This window comes from Chamaea fasciata, unplaced genomic scaffold (genome assembly GCF_029207755.1).
Source record: "Chamaea fasciata isolate MVZ Bird 193981 ecotype frontalis unplaced genomic scaffold, bChaFas1.0.hap1 SCAF_5, whole genome shotgun sequence".
Lineage (NCBI taxonomy): Eukaryota > Metazoa > Chordata > Aves > Passeriformes > Sylviidae > Chamaea > Chamaea fasciata.
The window spans coordinates 39,047,708-39,061,263 of record NW_027094090.1 but is presented as its reverse complement, the minus strand read 5'-3'; the positions used below and the strand labels follow the sequence as shown (position 1 = coordinate 39,061,263).

The 13,556-nt window shown below is 36.1% G+C and overlaps 1 protein-coding gene across 1 annotated transcript in view; it reads left to right on the top strand.

The window, feature by feature from the left end:
• Nucleotides 1-13,152, top strand: part of PAWR (pro-apoptotic WT1 regulator) — a 74,149-nt gene extending 60,997 nt beyond the window's left edge. The window contains 3 exon segments of the mRNA XM_066183299.1: nt 4,445-4,592; nt 5,928-6,032; nt 10,523-13,152. Of these exon segments, the coding sequence (XP_066039396.1) occupies nt 4,445-4,592; nt 5,928-6,032; nt 10,523-10,609 (340 nt within the window). The 3' untranslated portion in view covers nt 10,610-13,152.
• The last annotated feature ends 404 nt before the right edge of the window (nt 13,153-13,556 follow it).

The window sequence follows — 13,556 nt, the reverse complement described above, 5'->3', positions numbered from 1 at the left end:
CCCAGACTTGCCTGCTTGCCTGTGTTTAGGAATTTCTCAGTGAGTTCTGGCTTTGGAAGCATTGTCTTATCTAGCTTGTTACCTTAGGACCACTGCTTTGCAGATATGAGCATTTTGTTTTAGACAGGGGTCACTTAAGAGGTTTTTCTTGACTATTGTAGCCCTTCTTGAGACACTGCTGATGTTATGAGAAGGCATAAACATGTAGGGTTTATTTCTGCGAAAGGTTTTGATAGTCTAAGTTGAGCAGTCTCGAGTTCCTCACTGCCCCTTGTGCCAGTGCTCATGCAGCTGGGCAGTGTACGGCTTCACGGAGCCACTGTGGGTGGAAGTTGATGACTTCGTTTTGCTTTCTCGATTGCTGCATCATGGTTTGAGTAGTTTCCCATTCACCTGAAGGCCAGAGGCAGGAAAAGTGGAGGAGCCTAGGGAAGTACAGCTGTAGAGAAGATGAGACTACCTTTCTTTAGCTCAACTCTGAAAGCCACAAATTTGGCTCAAGCAGTCTGAAGTAACAGAAAGCCAAGGTGCCCTATTTAGAAATAATTGTCCTTTGCTTCTTCTAGCAAAGCTGTTAGCAACTGATTGGATATTATCACATAAATAACTGGGAGTTTCCAAATCAGGTATAGTTATAAGATTCTGGCATCAAAACAAACTTTCTGTAGTTGAAATACAGTTTTGGCAGGGTGATTTTCACTGGGTGAAATGGCAGTATGGACAGTGCTTTTGAAAGATATTGAGAGAATCAAAGAAGAGTTGGAAGGAGCAAGAGACATTCCACTGTTGGGGAAGATGAATCAGGGAGACATTATAAATATGATTGTGTAGCAAAAGATTCTGAAAATATGAATCCTATAATAGAAATAGAAGCTTACTTTGAGTTGTAGGATACCGAGTCTTAGTTACTATATAACCTGAAAACAATAGCCTAGCTAGCTGAAGAAGAATCCCTTTTGATGGAATGATACCCTTCTGCTAGCTAAGGAACCAAAGGTCAATGTGGCAAAACAGAAACGTCTAAAGAGTAGTTTTTAGAGTTTAAAATATAACATAGTATGGTAATGTAGTAGTTCTTATAGGCTATATGTAGATTCTATAGCATTTTGTGTCTTGTATTGGTTGGTCACTGTAAATTAGAATATTCCTCACAAAAAGAGATATAATGCATTGTAACTTGGACCTCGCTCTCTTTTCCCTGCTCTCTTGCCTCTTCCCCCTGCTCTCTGACCCCTGCCACCTGGCTCCCTTCTCTCTTAACTCGTACCCCCTTGCTCTTCCTCTCGCTCTCTCTGGGACTTTCCTTCAGCCGAGGCTGGTGGCTGAAGGCAAGGCCCTTTTTACCCTCGACCCATGCAATAAAACCATGTATTCTAGAATATCTCAGGTCAGCAGAATTCCTTCTCCCTGCCGTCCGCGGATGTTCCTACATTCCACCTGCTGTAATAATGCTTTTAAACCTATCGCTGTATGAATAGCTGATTTTTTTGTAAAGAAAATAACTAGGAACATCGTTCCAACCCAAAATTTCTGTTTCTCTGTAAGAGTAGTCAAGCTGATTGTGCTATCTTGTTTTGTTTTAAGTATAGCCAGAAAAAAACCCTTGTTAAAATAGTTGTGTTTTTTATATAAACATAATCTACAGGTATGCTTCCATGGGCAGTATCTTTGTTGAGCGTAGTTCATAGATACTTCCTCTTAGTAAAGAGACACCAAGTTCAGTGACACTGTTTTTCTAGTCATCATTGTGGGAAGTGTCCTGGGGGGCATCAGGCCCAGCATCGCCAGCCAGGCAAGGGAGGGGATTGTCCCCTCTGCTCTGAGCTGAGGTGGCCTCGCCTCGAGTGCTGAGGGCAGTTTTGAGTGCCACAATATAAAACAGACATTAAGCTCTTAGGGAACAACAGAAGAGAGCAACAAGGATGGTGAAGGGACTGGAGCAGAAGCCCTATGAGGAATGGCTGAGATCACTTGGTCTGTTCAGCCTGGAGAAGGGGAGACTGAGGGGAGAGCTCATTGCAGTTACAACTTCCTTGTGAGGGGAAGAGGAGGGTCAGATACAGATTTCTTGACATTTGCGGTCCATGACAGGACTCAAGGAAAGGACGTAATGCTGGCTCAGGAGAGGTTTAGGTTGGATATCAAGGAGTTTTCCAGCTAGGGAATGGTTGGGCACTGGAATAGGTTTCCCGGGGCACTGGTCACAGCACCAAGCCTGTCTTGAGTTCAAGAAGTGTTTGAACAATGCTCTCAGGCACACGTGGCTCTTGCGGTGTCCAGGGCTGACAGTTGGACTCAATGATCCTGATGGGTCCCTTCCAACTCAAGATATTCTGATTTTGTGGTTCTTTCTCATTTAACACTCATGAAGTGACATTGCATCTGAAGACAGATGTGTTTGTGTTTCTGTTGTGGCTAGTACATTTTTTTGCCATTGCTGTATACCAGCCATTGGTTATAAGAACCAAAACAATTAACTTTTTATCTATCACATTCCTTGTGTTAGGTTATGGAATGATGCCCCCTTAAATGTTTTTTTTTAAATCCCATTTCCTAGAAGCCTCCATGATACATCCTTTGTACTTTCCTACAGTGAAAAGGAAAGTGTTCAGTAGGGTCTTCTGCCCAGTGGAATAAGTGAGGAAATTCTTGAGTGTGAGTTTCAGGAAAAAAACCCTCTGAAAACTAATGCATTTTCTTTATTAATGAAACCCTTCCTGTCCAGGTATTCTTTCTTGTAATCTTTGTGTAAGAGCTTCTGCAAATATCACTGAGCTGAGTTGAAATACTCCAGTATGCTAGCAAAAGTATTCATTTTTAAATGATGAAATTTTTTTTGTGTGGTCTGTCCTTGAGATAATAACAGCATGAAACTACATGTCTTTTGGGAAGCTCAATAATCTAGAATTTATAGAGTTAAGTTAAAATATTTCTCTTATGCTGTGTTGCAACATGCATATCCGGTCCTAGAAATGTTTTTTAAAAAATCTTCTGGATGAAGAATAAACAGTGCTAAATATGGTAATAACATCAAGCTACAAAATTCCTTACAATTGTGTCAGTGTGTCTTGGAAACTTCACACATACTGGAGCAAAAGAATATTTATATCCACGAAAAGACATCCCATTGCCAGATGCTCCTGCTTTTGATTTGCATTGTATCCATCTAAATCTGCATGTTGTCAGCAGGGGTTTTCTGGAGTTATGAAATGCAAAATTGTTAAATGAACGCATTAATCATACACTCTTCTGTGTTTTAAAGGAAATGTTGCAGGGATGCTCGTAGTGCTTTCCATTCTTTTCCTAAGTGGTCTAGAGCACCAGTGTATACATACTTCAGCTGTGTGATTTTGCAGGATCACAGGCTGGTTGATTATGGAAGGGACCTCTGGGGGGAATCTTGTCCAGTCCCCTGCTCAAGCAGGGCCACCTAGAGCTGATTATTGAGGACCATCTCCAGGTGGCTTTTGAGTATCTCCATTTTTTGTTTTTGTCTTGGCAGTTTGTCTGCATATTTTAAGAAGTGTAATTTTGATGAATTGAAGAGGGAAAGTCTCTTTGCCTGCTCCCAGGGTACTCTGTTCTGTTATTCTTAGTTATTCATTAGAATCTTTGATGAAGGTAAGTAACATTACTGTTAGGAGGAAAACGGCTATGGGAAGGACACTGCTAGTTTTGTGACTGAAAATGCTTGACTTGTCATACATACTTTTAAATTAGTACTGGTTTTGTACATACTGGTAGTAATGAAGAACCTGCATGCTTTTTTAGAAACTAAGTTATGTGTACTTGCAGTACTTTTCTGTGGATTCCGTGACAGTGATTTTTAAATAAATAGACACATAATCTAAACCAAAAAACCCATAGGACCACTTAAGGAGTGTCTACCAACAGAGCTCTGACAAACTCCTCTGTATCAAAGTTTTGAAGTAAAATATCTGGAGATGGCATAAAATTAGTTTATTAGGTCACATCACTTTCTTACTTTAGTTTACTGTCCATTCCCTTACAGGCCAAATCCATAGTTCCCGAACAGTTAGTAAATATTCTTCTTATGTTCTGGACATGTACTTGTTTTTTCATCCCTTATGTTATTCATCTAGTTAAAAAGATCCTTGGTTTAAACTCTGTAGTGGCACTTTAGTTCTTGAAATAAAGTTATTTAGCTTAGTTTTTAATGTGTGTAGTTCATGAAACTTGAGATAAAGGGTAAGTATGTGTTTATGGTTTATTACCCATGTGATGAAAGCTGCATTATCCAAGTATTTGAATCCCTGAGGCAGTGAATTTAGTGAGTTCTCAGCTACAAAAGAGCTGTGAAATACGTTCTCTGCAGTTTATTAGACTGACCTATTGACTGCATTGGAAAGCGCTTCTGTGACTGCTCTCATTTCCATTTTGTTAAATGTGTAAATAGGTGTGTGCTTTGCTCTGCCTTTCACAGTACAGCTAATGCACCAGAAGACGATGCTCCAAATAGATATTCCCGAACAGAGAGGACAACTTTCAGCAGACACAGCAGAGATGCAAATTCTTCTGGCAGTTCTCTTCCAAGTAACGCTTTGGAAAAGAGGATTGAGGAACTTGAAAGGGTAAGTACCAACTAACCTTTCCATGGCATACAACTGTAATAAAGTACTTTTGAAGCTCCATGGGGAAATTTGCAGGTGAAATCCATAGGAATGATGCAAAATGATTGAAGTCCAGATAGTTATGTCTACAAAAATGTATAAAGAGTCAGACTGACTGAGAAGAATGTGGACTTTCAAATCACAGGTGTTTAGTTTTCATTTGGTATATAAGTGAGAAATAGTTTAGGTAAAGATAATATACTTAGAGAGCTGGCAGTGCTCTGTGTGCTTCTCTTATGTACCTCGTGACACACCAACACAGAGCAAATGTCTTGGGGGAAGAAGGAGCTCACTGGCTGTTCACAAGGTTTACAAGCCAGTTTCTGATCTACTTGTTGGTTTGGAGTTTTTGGTATACCAAAATACTGTAAAATTTAATTGCTATCCAATTCTTCGTTAGAGCTGTAAACATTTAAAATACATATTTAAAATTATTTTCATTGTTTCACACTGATTTAATAAAAACAGTTTGGGGAATAATGTTAAAGCTGAGCTTTTCACCTAAGCCAATATTTTGCTAAGTAATGTCATCTGTGTAATCTACTACTGGCTTCTCTGTCTTCCTCTGAAGTGGATTTTTTTGTGGGTAACTTACCAAATATTCTTGAATTGTATGGGTGAAAGTTACTAAGTAAACACAATTTGAATAGGTCTTTTTTTGGAAAGGGGAAAATAACATGTATTTTGTAGAAATTACTGTTTCTGATTTTAGTCTTGAGGAATCTTCATTTGAGTAGAGTATACCATAATCCTCCCTTCTAGATTAACTTCTTTCTGAAATACTTTAATTGCCAGTAACAAAAAAACAGAAGATGATTTGAACACCTTCTTTCCTAATGAAGATTTTCATTCTCTCTCACATTCAGGCCCACAGATTTAAAAGTGAGTCTTCATTTCTTGTTAATGGTCTTATAAAAAAAACAACAATAGAAAATCCAACCAACAACGATTTGGGAGCTGATGCTTTACATTTACTTCTTCTGGTTTGGGTCCCTGTCCAATTCTGTGTTCATGCTTAAGTTAAATACAAATTAGCACTTAATAAAAGTTAAAAATATTATCACTTGAATCAGATATCAAACTGATTTGGTGTTGGTAAAATATTCTTAGATGTGATTCCTTAGCTCCTTGAAAGGTAAAAGGACTTGAAGATGTGGGTTTGACTTGCTGTAGGAATGGAATTATAGGTAAGTCTGTGTATGTGTTCTTATTCCTTTGTTTTAGATGGTGTTGACTTAAAACTGTTTCTTAAAAAAGAATTAACATTTCTAACTTCATTCTGTGTTGTGGTTATAGGAACTTGCAAAAGAAAGACAGGAAAATGCAAGATTAATGAAAATGGCACAGGACAAAGAGGAACTAATTGGAAAGCTGAAAGAAGAAATTGATTTATTAAACAGAGTAAGGAAATACTTTCTTATATTTCTTCCTCTATGAAGAGGAAATAAAAGTGTCTGCATTCTCTATTGTTTTCTTCAGGCACCACATCCATTGGGCAAGGTCAGAAAAGAATTAATTGAGGGATTTTTTGTATGTGTGTAGCTTTTCAAGAGGTATGTCAGTAAAGTTCAATTTTCTAAGTTGACTTCTATTTGTCATGGTTAACTTCCCTAAGTCCGGTGTTACTGGAGTACTTCAATTCCTTGTTGTTCTAAGTGTTCATAGAGCAAGGTTCTAAAAGCAAAAGCTCTTTATATTTTGACAGATGTTCTTATACTCTTTATTGTTGATCCCAAGTAAGGGCGGAATAAGACAGAGGGCAGGGGGCTTGAGGTACTATCATCAGGCAAGGTGTGAAGGCAGGAGAAGAGGGGTAGAAGAGTGAGACATGCTTGGAAATGGGACAGGATAAGAAGTTTTGAAGTTGATAAAAAAAAGTTGCACCAGTTTTTAGGGCAAACAGGAATTCTTTTGTAGAGTGGATTATTGACCTCATCCTGCACTTCCTGGCTGAAGTGTGGAGACCTGATGTACTAGAGATACATGCCTCTGTTCTAGTCCAGTGCAGATAATGCTCTGGTCAGTTCCTCAGTGAAGGGAGGCAATAACTGCATGAGGAGTGTCAGACCTACCTTTTGCAGCTCTTCATTAGTAGCAAAGCAGGGCAGCATTCAAAAGTTTGCAAACTAACCTAGAAAATTAAGAGAGATGAGATTATGCTGAAACACAAACTTTGGTTTTATGTGGAGAAACTTGGAAGTTAATCTGTTGGATAAATGAGGTATTGTCTGGTTGGGAGAGATTTCAATTTCAACTGAGGCATTGCTCTTCATGCAGTTCTTTTATTCTCCAAACAATCTGTTACATCTAAGCTGATGGCCTTGTTACAGCTGAGGCAGGTGTTCGTTCCTTCTGCATAATGGATGGCAAAGCTATTTCATTCTGTTGGTCACATCTGACTTCCTGACTCAAAGGTCACAAAGAACAAATCAGAAGAACCTAAATGACTGAAATCTTGGGGTTTAGGACCACAACTTTTTGAGAGGTTTGATGTTCCAGAAGCAATGTTATTTTTTTTTGGCTATATTTGAAGTATGATGTCCTAAATGAAATCCATCAAGTGTCTTAACTAGAAACTATCCTTGAACATCCATTGTAAAGTCAGGCAGTGTCTGTGCATTGCCTGTGTTAAGTACAAGGGCAGTTTCTGCTTGTTGTATGGAAGAAAACAAACTGAAAAAAGTAGTTTCAAAACCGACTTTGTTATATATTGACTAAAATTTTACCTTTCCATGAGATATACAAAGCCATCTTATTGGTGCTCCCTAAGTAGACACTTTTAAACACAGTAGAGAAAGGATTTTTTTTTTGGTTCATCAGGTCAGCATTTTTCATACCTTTAACACTTCTGTTTGCTCAGTAGAGTGCATGTTATTTGCCTGTGTCTCTTGGGCTTTTCTTAACGATGAAATAGCTACCTTTTGATTTTATGACAGCATAATTATTTGTCTTCTTGAACTCATGTCTCAAGTGATGCTTCCATTAAAACAAATACAGTTTTACTTTCCTGTTTATTTACTCTTGAATTTAGGATTGCTTCTGTATTGGCTGTCCATGTGGATTTAGAAAGAGAAAGATTTAAAAAATTAAGAAAAGCTGTAGAAATACCACATCATTCTCATGGTAAAAGGTTATGAAAGTTAATATGGCAGTTGTATTTGCTTCAGGTTTATTCATAAACATGAGAGCCAGCACTTGGACATCCATCTGTTCTTTGTGGAGTGTCCCTGTGTAGGCCTAGCACCAGGATTGATGCTTTTCATGGAAGAACAGTTGTGATCTTCAGCCTTCTGTTCACATAAAAGGATGTCCCAAGGACTGAACTTTATTTAGTGAGTGAGTCTATGCAGAGGTCTTAAAAATTTTTGCTGGTAGGCAGCCTAAATAGGGGTCTCTAAATTTGACCATCCATACATTCATGGTTTTCCTCCAGCTTTTCTGTTCATCAAAATGAACAGTTATTGGATGTTAAGATGTGCAGGTGTGGAAAGAATGTCACATGAGATACCCTACATAACTTCTTAAAAAGCCATTTTATTCCATATCTTTCTGAGTGCTCAGTCCATATTTGGTGAAATGCTCTTTCTAGAGGTTTTAGTCAGATCATACCCACAGATGAATCCCTGATTGACAAAGATGTTGTATTGCATTTGAAAAACTTTTCCCAAGAACCATGTAAGCTTCTTGGTAGAATTTTTCTCATTTTAAGTGAGTATATTTATTTAATGTGACAATATCATTTTACTGAGATCAGCCAGTACATCACAGCGATATTTTAAAAATATGAGCTGCATTTATATTGAAGAATAGAAAAGGCTTTCTCCTATAAATGGCATTCTCTCATTCCAGTATATTAGACATTAAAATTATGTCTGCCATGTTCTTTGTAAGAAAGGGGAAATTGCTTCATAAAACCCTTAAATGTGTGAAAAGAAAGGCATCTCAAAATATTTAAATACTTTGTAGGCAAAGTTCAACTGTCAACTAGTTTACACTTCATCATCTCTGTCCTCACTAAGATGTCATTGTAGTTAAAAGTGTGTTTGGTATGTCTGTCAGTGAGAATTTACAGTCCAATTAGTGTCAATTGTGTAGTTATCAGTTCTTTTGGTATGTAAAGTTCAAGCTTTCCTGCTATTGCATCTTTTTTTGCTAATAAGCATAAATAAGTGTTGTAATTTTGAATAAGAAGCTTTAAATTTCAGAGTGGCAGAATCCCCTCCATCTCTCAGCCCATTGTTTTGGTAGATACTTAAACTGCAACAGTTATTTTTCCTGGCTTATATTCAAGAAACTTTTACTTGTAGTAATGTTTGGAATGTTATTTTTGCAGCATAAACATTTCACAAACTTCTTAATATTTTATTTTGAGTCAATTATACTAGAACTTTAAACAACAGATTTTTAGGTAAGCTTTAATTGAGGCATCCAGCGGCTAGATCAACAAGTTTGAACATTATAAGTTTTATGTATACCAAACTAAAAAGAAATAATTTTATTCAAATGTGTCATCCCTTCCATCTGATTATTGATCTTGCACAAAAATTGCACAAAAGAGAATATAAAGTTTATTTGTTTATAGTAAATTGTATTTATAGTATCTATCCACCAAAACTTTCCCTGTTTAGATGTTTAAGGCACTTGTATCCATTATGTTGGACTGGTCAAATGCTTTTCTTGGAAGTGATTCATGCTGTGATGCAGCTTTACTTCTGTGAGGCAAAGAGGAATTTCTGCTAGTGATTTCTTGATTCCACTCTAGAAAACAATAAAGGGATTGCAAAGGTATTGCAGTATGGACTTTAGCTTGGCAAACTGAAGAGGCTTTTTAAAATCATTGTATCAATTGAACAGATGATCTCTATTGTGCGCTTCTGGAATGAAAGAAATAAGAAACTGGGCTTTGTATGTCAACTACTGTATAACAAAGGGCTAAGAGAGAGAAAATTTCATCTTTACTGCTTGAGGCAAGACGACAGTTTGGCACACTTGAATCAGAGAACACGTAGGATCTCCAGTGAGAATTCTAGTTCTTTTTCCTTTGCCCACCTTTCATTTTTCTCCTTAAAATCCTGTCCTTGACATCACTCTTTTGTTTCTTCATTCTTTTCTAGTTCACGTTCTGTTTCTTGCATGTGATTTTTGTACGGTAAAATTATTTTTATGGAAGTAATGTTTGTATTAAGCAGCCATTATCACTGGTTTTCACTTTAAAGACTTGAAAAAACTTGTTAGGAGAGAAGAAGTGAAATGGGAACTGGACAAAAATGGTAATTAGTGGAAAAGACACAAACATTTGGGGTGAAAGCAGTCTATTTTGAGCACTCATTACTACTGTGTGCACACTGTCTGTTCTTCCAGTAGCACTTTCACTTTAAACAGAAGGTACGAAGTCCATTCTTATTTTCTCTTTACAGAAAACAGAAAAAAAGGACCAGCATATCTTTTTCTGAAAACTTTGGTACTTAATAAAAAAACCTGTTCTTCCTGCAGTAATAACCAGTGATCTGTATACATGAGAGTCATGGTTGCAGACAAGCAATTGGGAAAGCAGGAGCAGTAGTAGCTGATTAATACACTTTCTGTCTATGCCAGAAAAATAATCCCCCCCTTTCTATTTTGGTTTCTTTATGCATTAATTCCTGCTGTAGTTTTGATTTGAACATGTTTCTTTGTAAGGTGCTTGGGAATATAACACTAATGTTTTGTAATTACAGTAACCCTTGGAAACAGGCTGTTTTAACAGTTCTAAGGGTACCTACTGTGACACTAATTCTTCCCTATCCCAACTTCCTCATTTCAGAGCTAAGATGCTAAATTCCTGCTGCTATTAATTAAGAGTTTGTATTTCCATCCTGAGGAGTGTTTATTTTTCTTTTTTTCTTGTACAGGATCTAGATGATATAGAAGATGAAAATGAACAATTGAAGCAAGAAAATAAAACCCTCTTAAAAGTTGTTGGACAGCTGACAAGGTAGAAGATTCAGGCATCAATGAGGAAAGATTTAAAAAACTACTGATTGAACATTATGCTCAATATAGTAATATTTCCTGTGTTGCAGTATGTTATAATAACTGTCTTTGTATTTATTGTTAGGAAAACCGATGAATGTTTATTTTCATAGTACTTTCTCCTCCATTCAGTGAAATGGCATACAATTTGGGGTGTATTTTTAGCTCTCTTTTCACATAAGCATAATTAAAATGTTTGGCATTTGTCAATATTTTAAGTTCAAAAATATTTGGATTTTTTAGCTTTAGATTACATCTGCTTAAATTACAGTAATCTAAAATTCATAGCACCAAAATCACTTTCAGTCCATGTGGGTGTATATTTTTGAAATAAATGGAAGCAATACATATAAGCTTTGTTTACACAGATTCAAAATATATATTTTGGGAAAAGCTTCCTTTTTTGTTCAAACAGCTGTAAAGTGGATGCCTTATTACCGATGTATAACATTTTGCAGATTGATGACTTGCTCTAGAACTCTTGTATGTTGAGTTTTTTACTGTGTCTGAAAGATGAACAGTAGAAAGATGAATAGTAGAGAGTAGCAATTTTTTTTCCATGTTTAACAGTATTCTGTCAGAAGGGGAAGGTTTTACTAAAAACAGCAAAACAAACAAATGCAAAACACCACAAAGCCAAATAAATCATCTCTGGTATCAGCATTAATAAGTTCTTAGAATCACGTTGAAGCTGTGCACTACAGTTTATTTTATGGCTTTTGCTTTAGCAGTGAAATGCAAGTTTGCAATCAGACAGTTAGTTTGCTGTGTTGAGAATTCAAACAAAGCCTGGAGCTTTCATTTTAGCAAAGACACTTCTTGTTGTCATCTTAACATTTGTAGTGATCATAACCTATACAGGTTCTTGGATTTTTTTAAGGTGAGTGAAAATTTTTTTGTACATGACAAAGTAGAGGGGCATACTAGTGATATGTGCCTTTTTGAAACATCGTATGGTATACAAATCCCATTTTTATCCTTGATTTTAAACTAACAAGTTGTTTGAAAAGTGCCTGGTTAGATGTTACAATCCAGTTAAGACTGTGTGCAGATTCTTCTATAACATGATAGCTGACAAAATTTTCCTTAGACTTTAACCACAGACCTCACTTAATATTTAAACTAAAAATTATTTGTACTTTATTTCATCCTAATACAGCACATTTTTCCTTTTTGGTAGTTTAAATGTACATGTCCTTTGAGGAAAGACTAGAAATTAAAACATTTCAAAGAGTCCAGGCTTTTGCTGGACAGTTTTGAAGTTTGGTGTCAGAAAGTTACATAGTGTTCTTGTTACCTTAAAGGCAACTTCAATATAACAATAAAGCAGTATTGTATATGTATATACATATACACATTATATATATATATTTCACATATACATAATGTATATGTGAAATATATATAACAATTACCTTTTCAGATTTGCCAATTGTTTTCATAATGTGCATTTAATGACAGTGTTTCTTAAATTTAAAATCCGGCTATTATTGTTACACTTTGGATTGTTTTGGATATAGGATAGGTTCTTTAGCATTTGTGCGTTCTGATGAGGAAAAACTTTTCAAAGCTTTAAAGTGTTTTTCAAGACACTTACAGTCCAGAATGCCTCATTGTTTTCCTCCACAGCAGATGAGATTCCATGGGAGGCCGTTTAAAACCTTTACTCAGGGGGTTAAATGGTATGGGGGGTTTGTATCAGCCCTTTGAACTACAATATAAACACTAATGAGTATTGTTTGCAATGTTGTTGAAACAGTAAGACGTCCCTTAATTTATAAGTTCCATGAAATTAAACATTTAAATACACAATAAAGTCAGTTGAGATCTATGCCTTTTGAATAAATACGAAACTTGCTCTAGAAGAACATCTGATTTCCTTCTGTGTGTACTAGATAGGAAGTACATGTACCCATGTGCTGCATGGGATGTCAAACATATTGAAGCCTTATTAAGGACATACTGCAGTACACACAGATATCAATATGAAGTTACAAATGAGATGTTTCATAAAATGTGTTTCATGCACATTTTAAACCAAAGAAAAATAGTAACAAAGAACATAAACAAGAGTTACTTGTCTTCATATTACCTCTTCTTGGCAGCAGTAATGCTGGAATTAGAACTATTTTTTTTAACTTGTACATAAAACTGACAAATATTTGACAGAATTTCTGGATTTCTAATATAACTGTTCTTGTTCAGGGCTAGTTGTGATTTTTCTACTCTGGAAAACTTGTGGTAGTTGAGTTTTCCTCTGAAAACAGTCTCATAATCATAATGCAGAGTGATTTTTAAGAAATATCCATTTTATATGTTTAAAAAATTTAAACATCGTTAACCTATGAGTAACTGAATATCCATTTTAGTTTTGAACATCGACTAGTTGTGGTGATACTTGTTATCAGATTTAAAAAATGATTTTGAGATCTTCTACTGCAGGTAAAAGATACATGTTTAATAATAAAGATTGTTTGCCTTTGTTCAAATAAAACAAAATTCTTTTTAATCCAGGCTGAGTACTTACTGTCTTTAAAGGAGAATTAATACTGTCTGTCTAAAATTTTAACTGTATTTGTCCTCTGTAGTCCTTTGTAGTGGGAAGCTCCCAATCTGAACTGCTAAAGTTAGTTTTGCATTCACATTGGAGTTTTCAAGTGTGTATACATATGCCGACACACGAGAGAAATTTGTGTATTTACACTATACTTATTTTTTGTTTTAGGTATGTAGTGAGTATCCTTCTATCAATTAGATAAAAATTATCTTTTCTTCTACTTCCAATTAGAAGTATAACTCTTCCCAGGAAAAGGAAGAATGTTACAGTGCTGTTTCTACAGAAAGTGAATTGATTTAACTTCTGAAAGCTCTATATAGGTGCGTGTTCTCTTCTCCTGCACAAGCAGAATCATT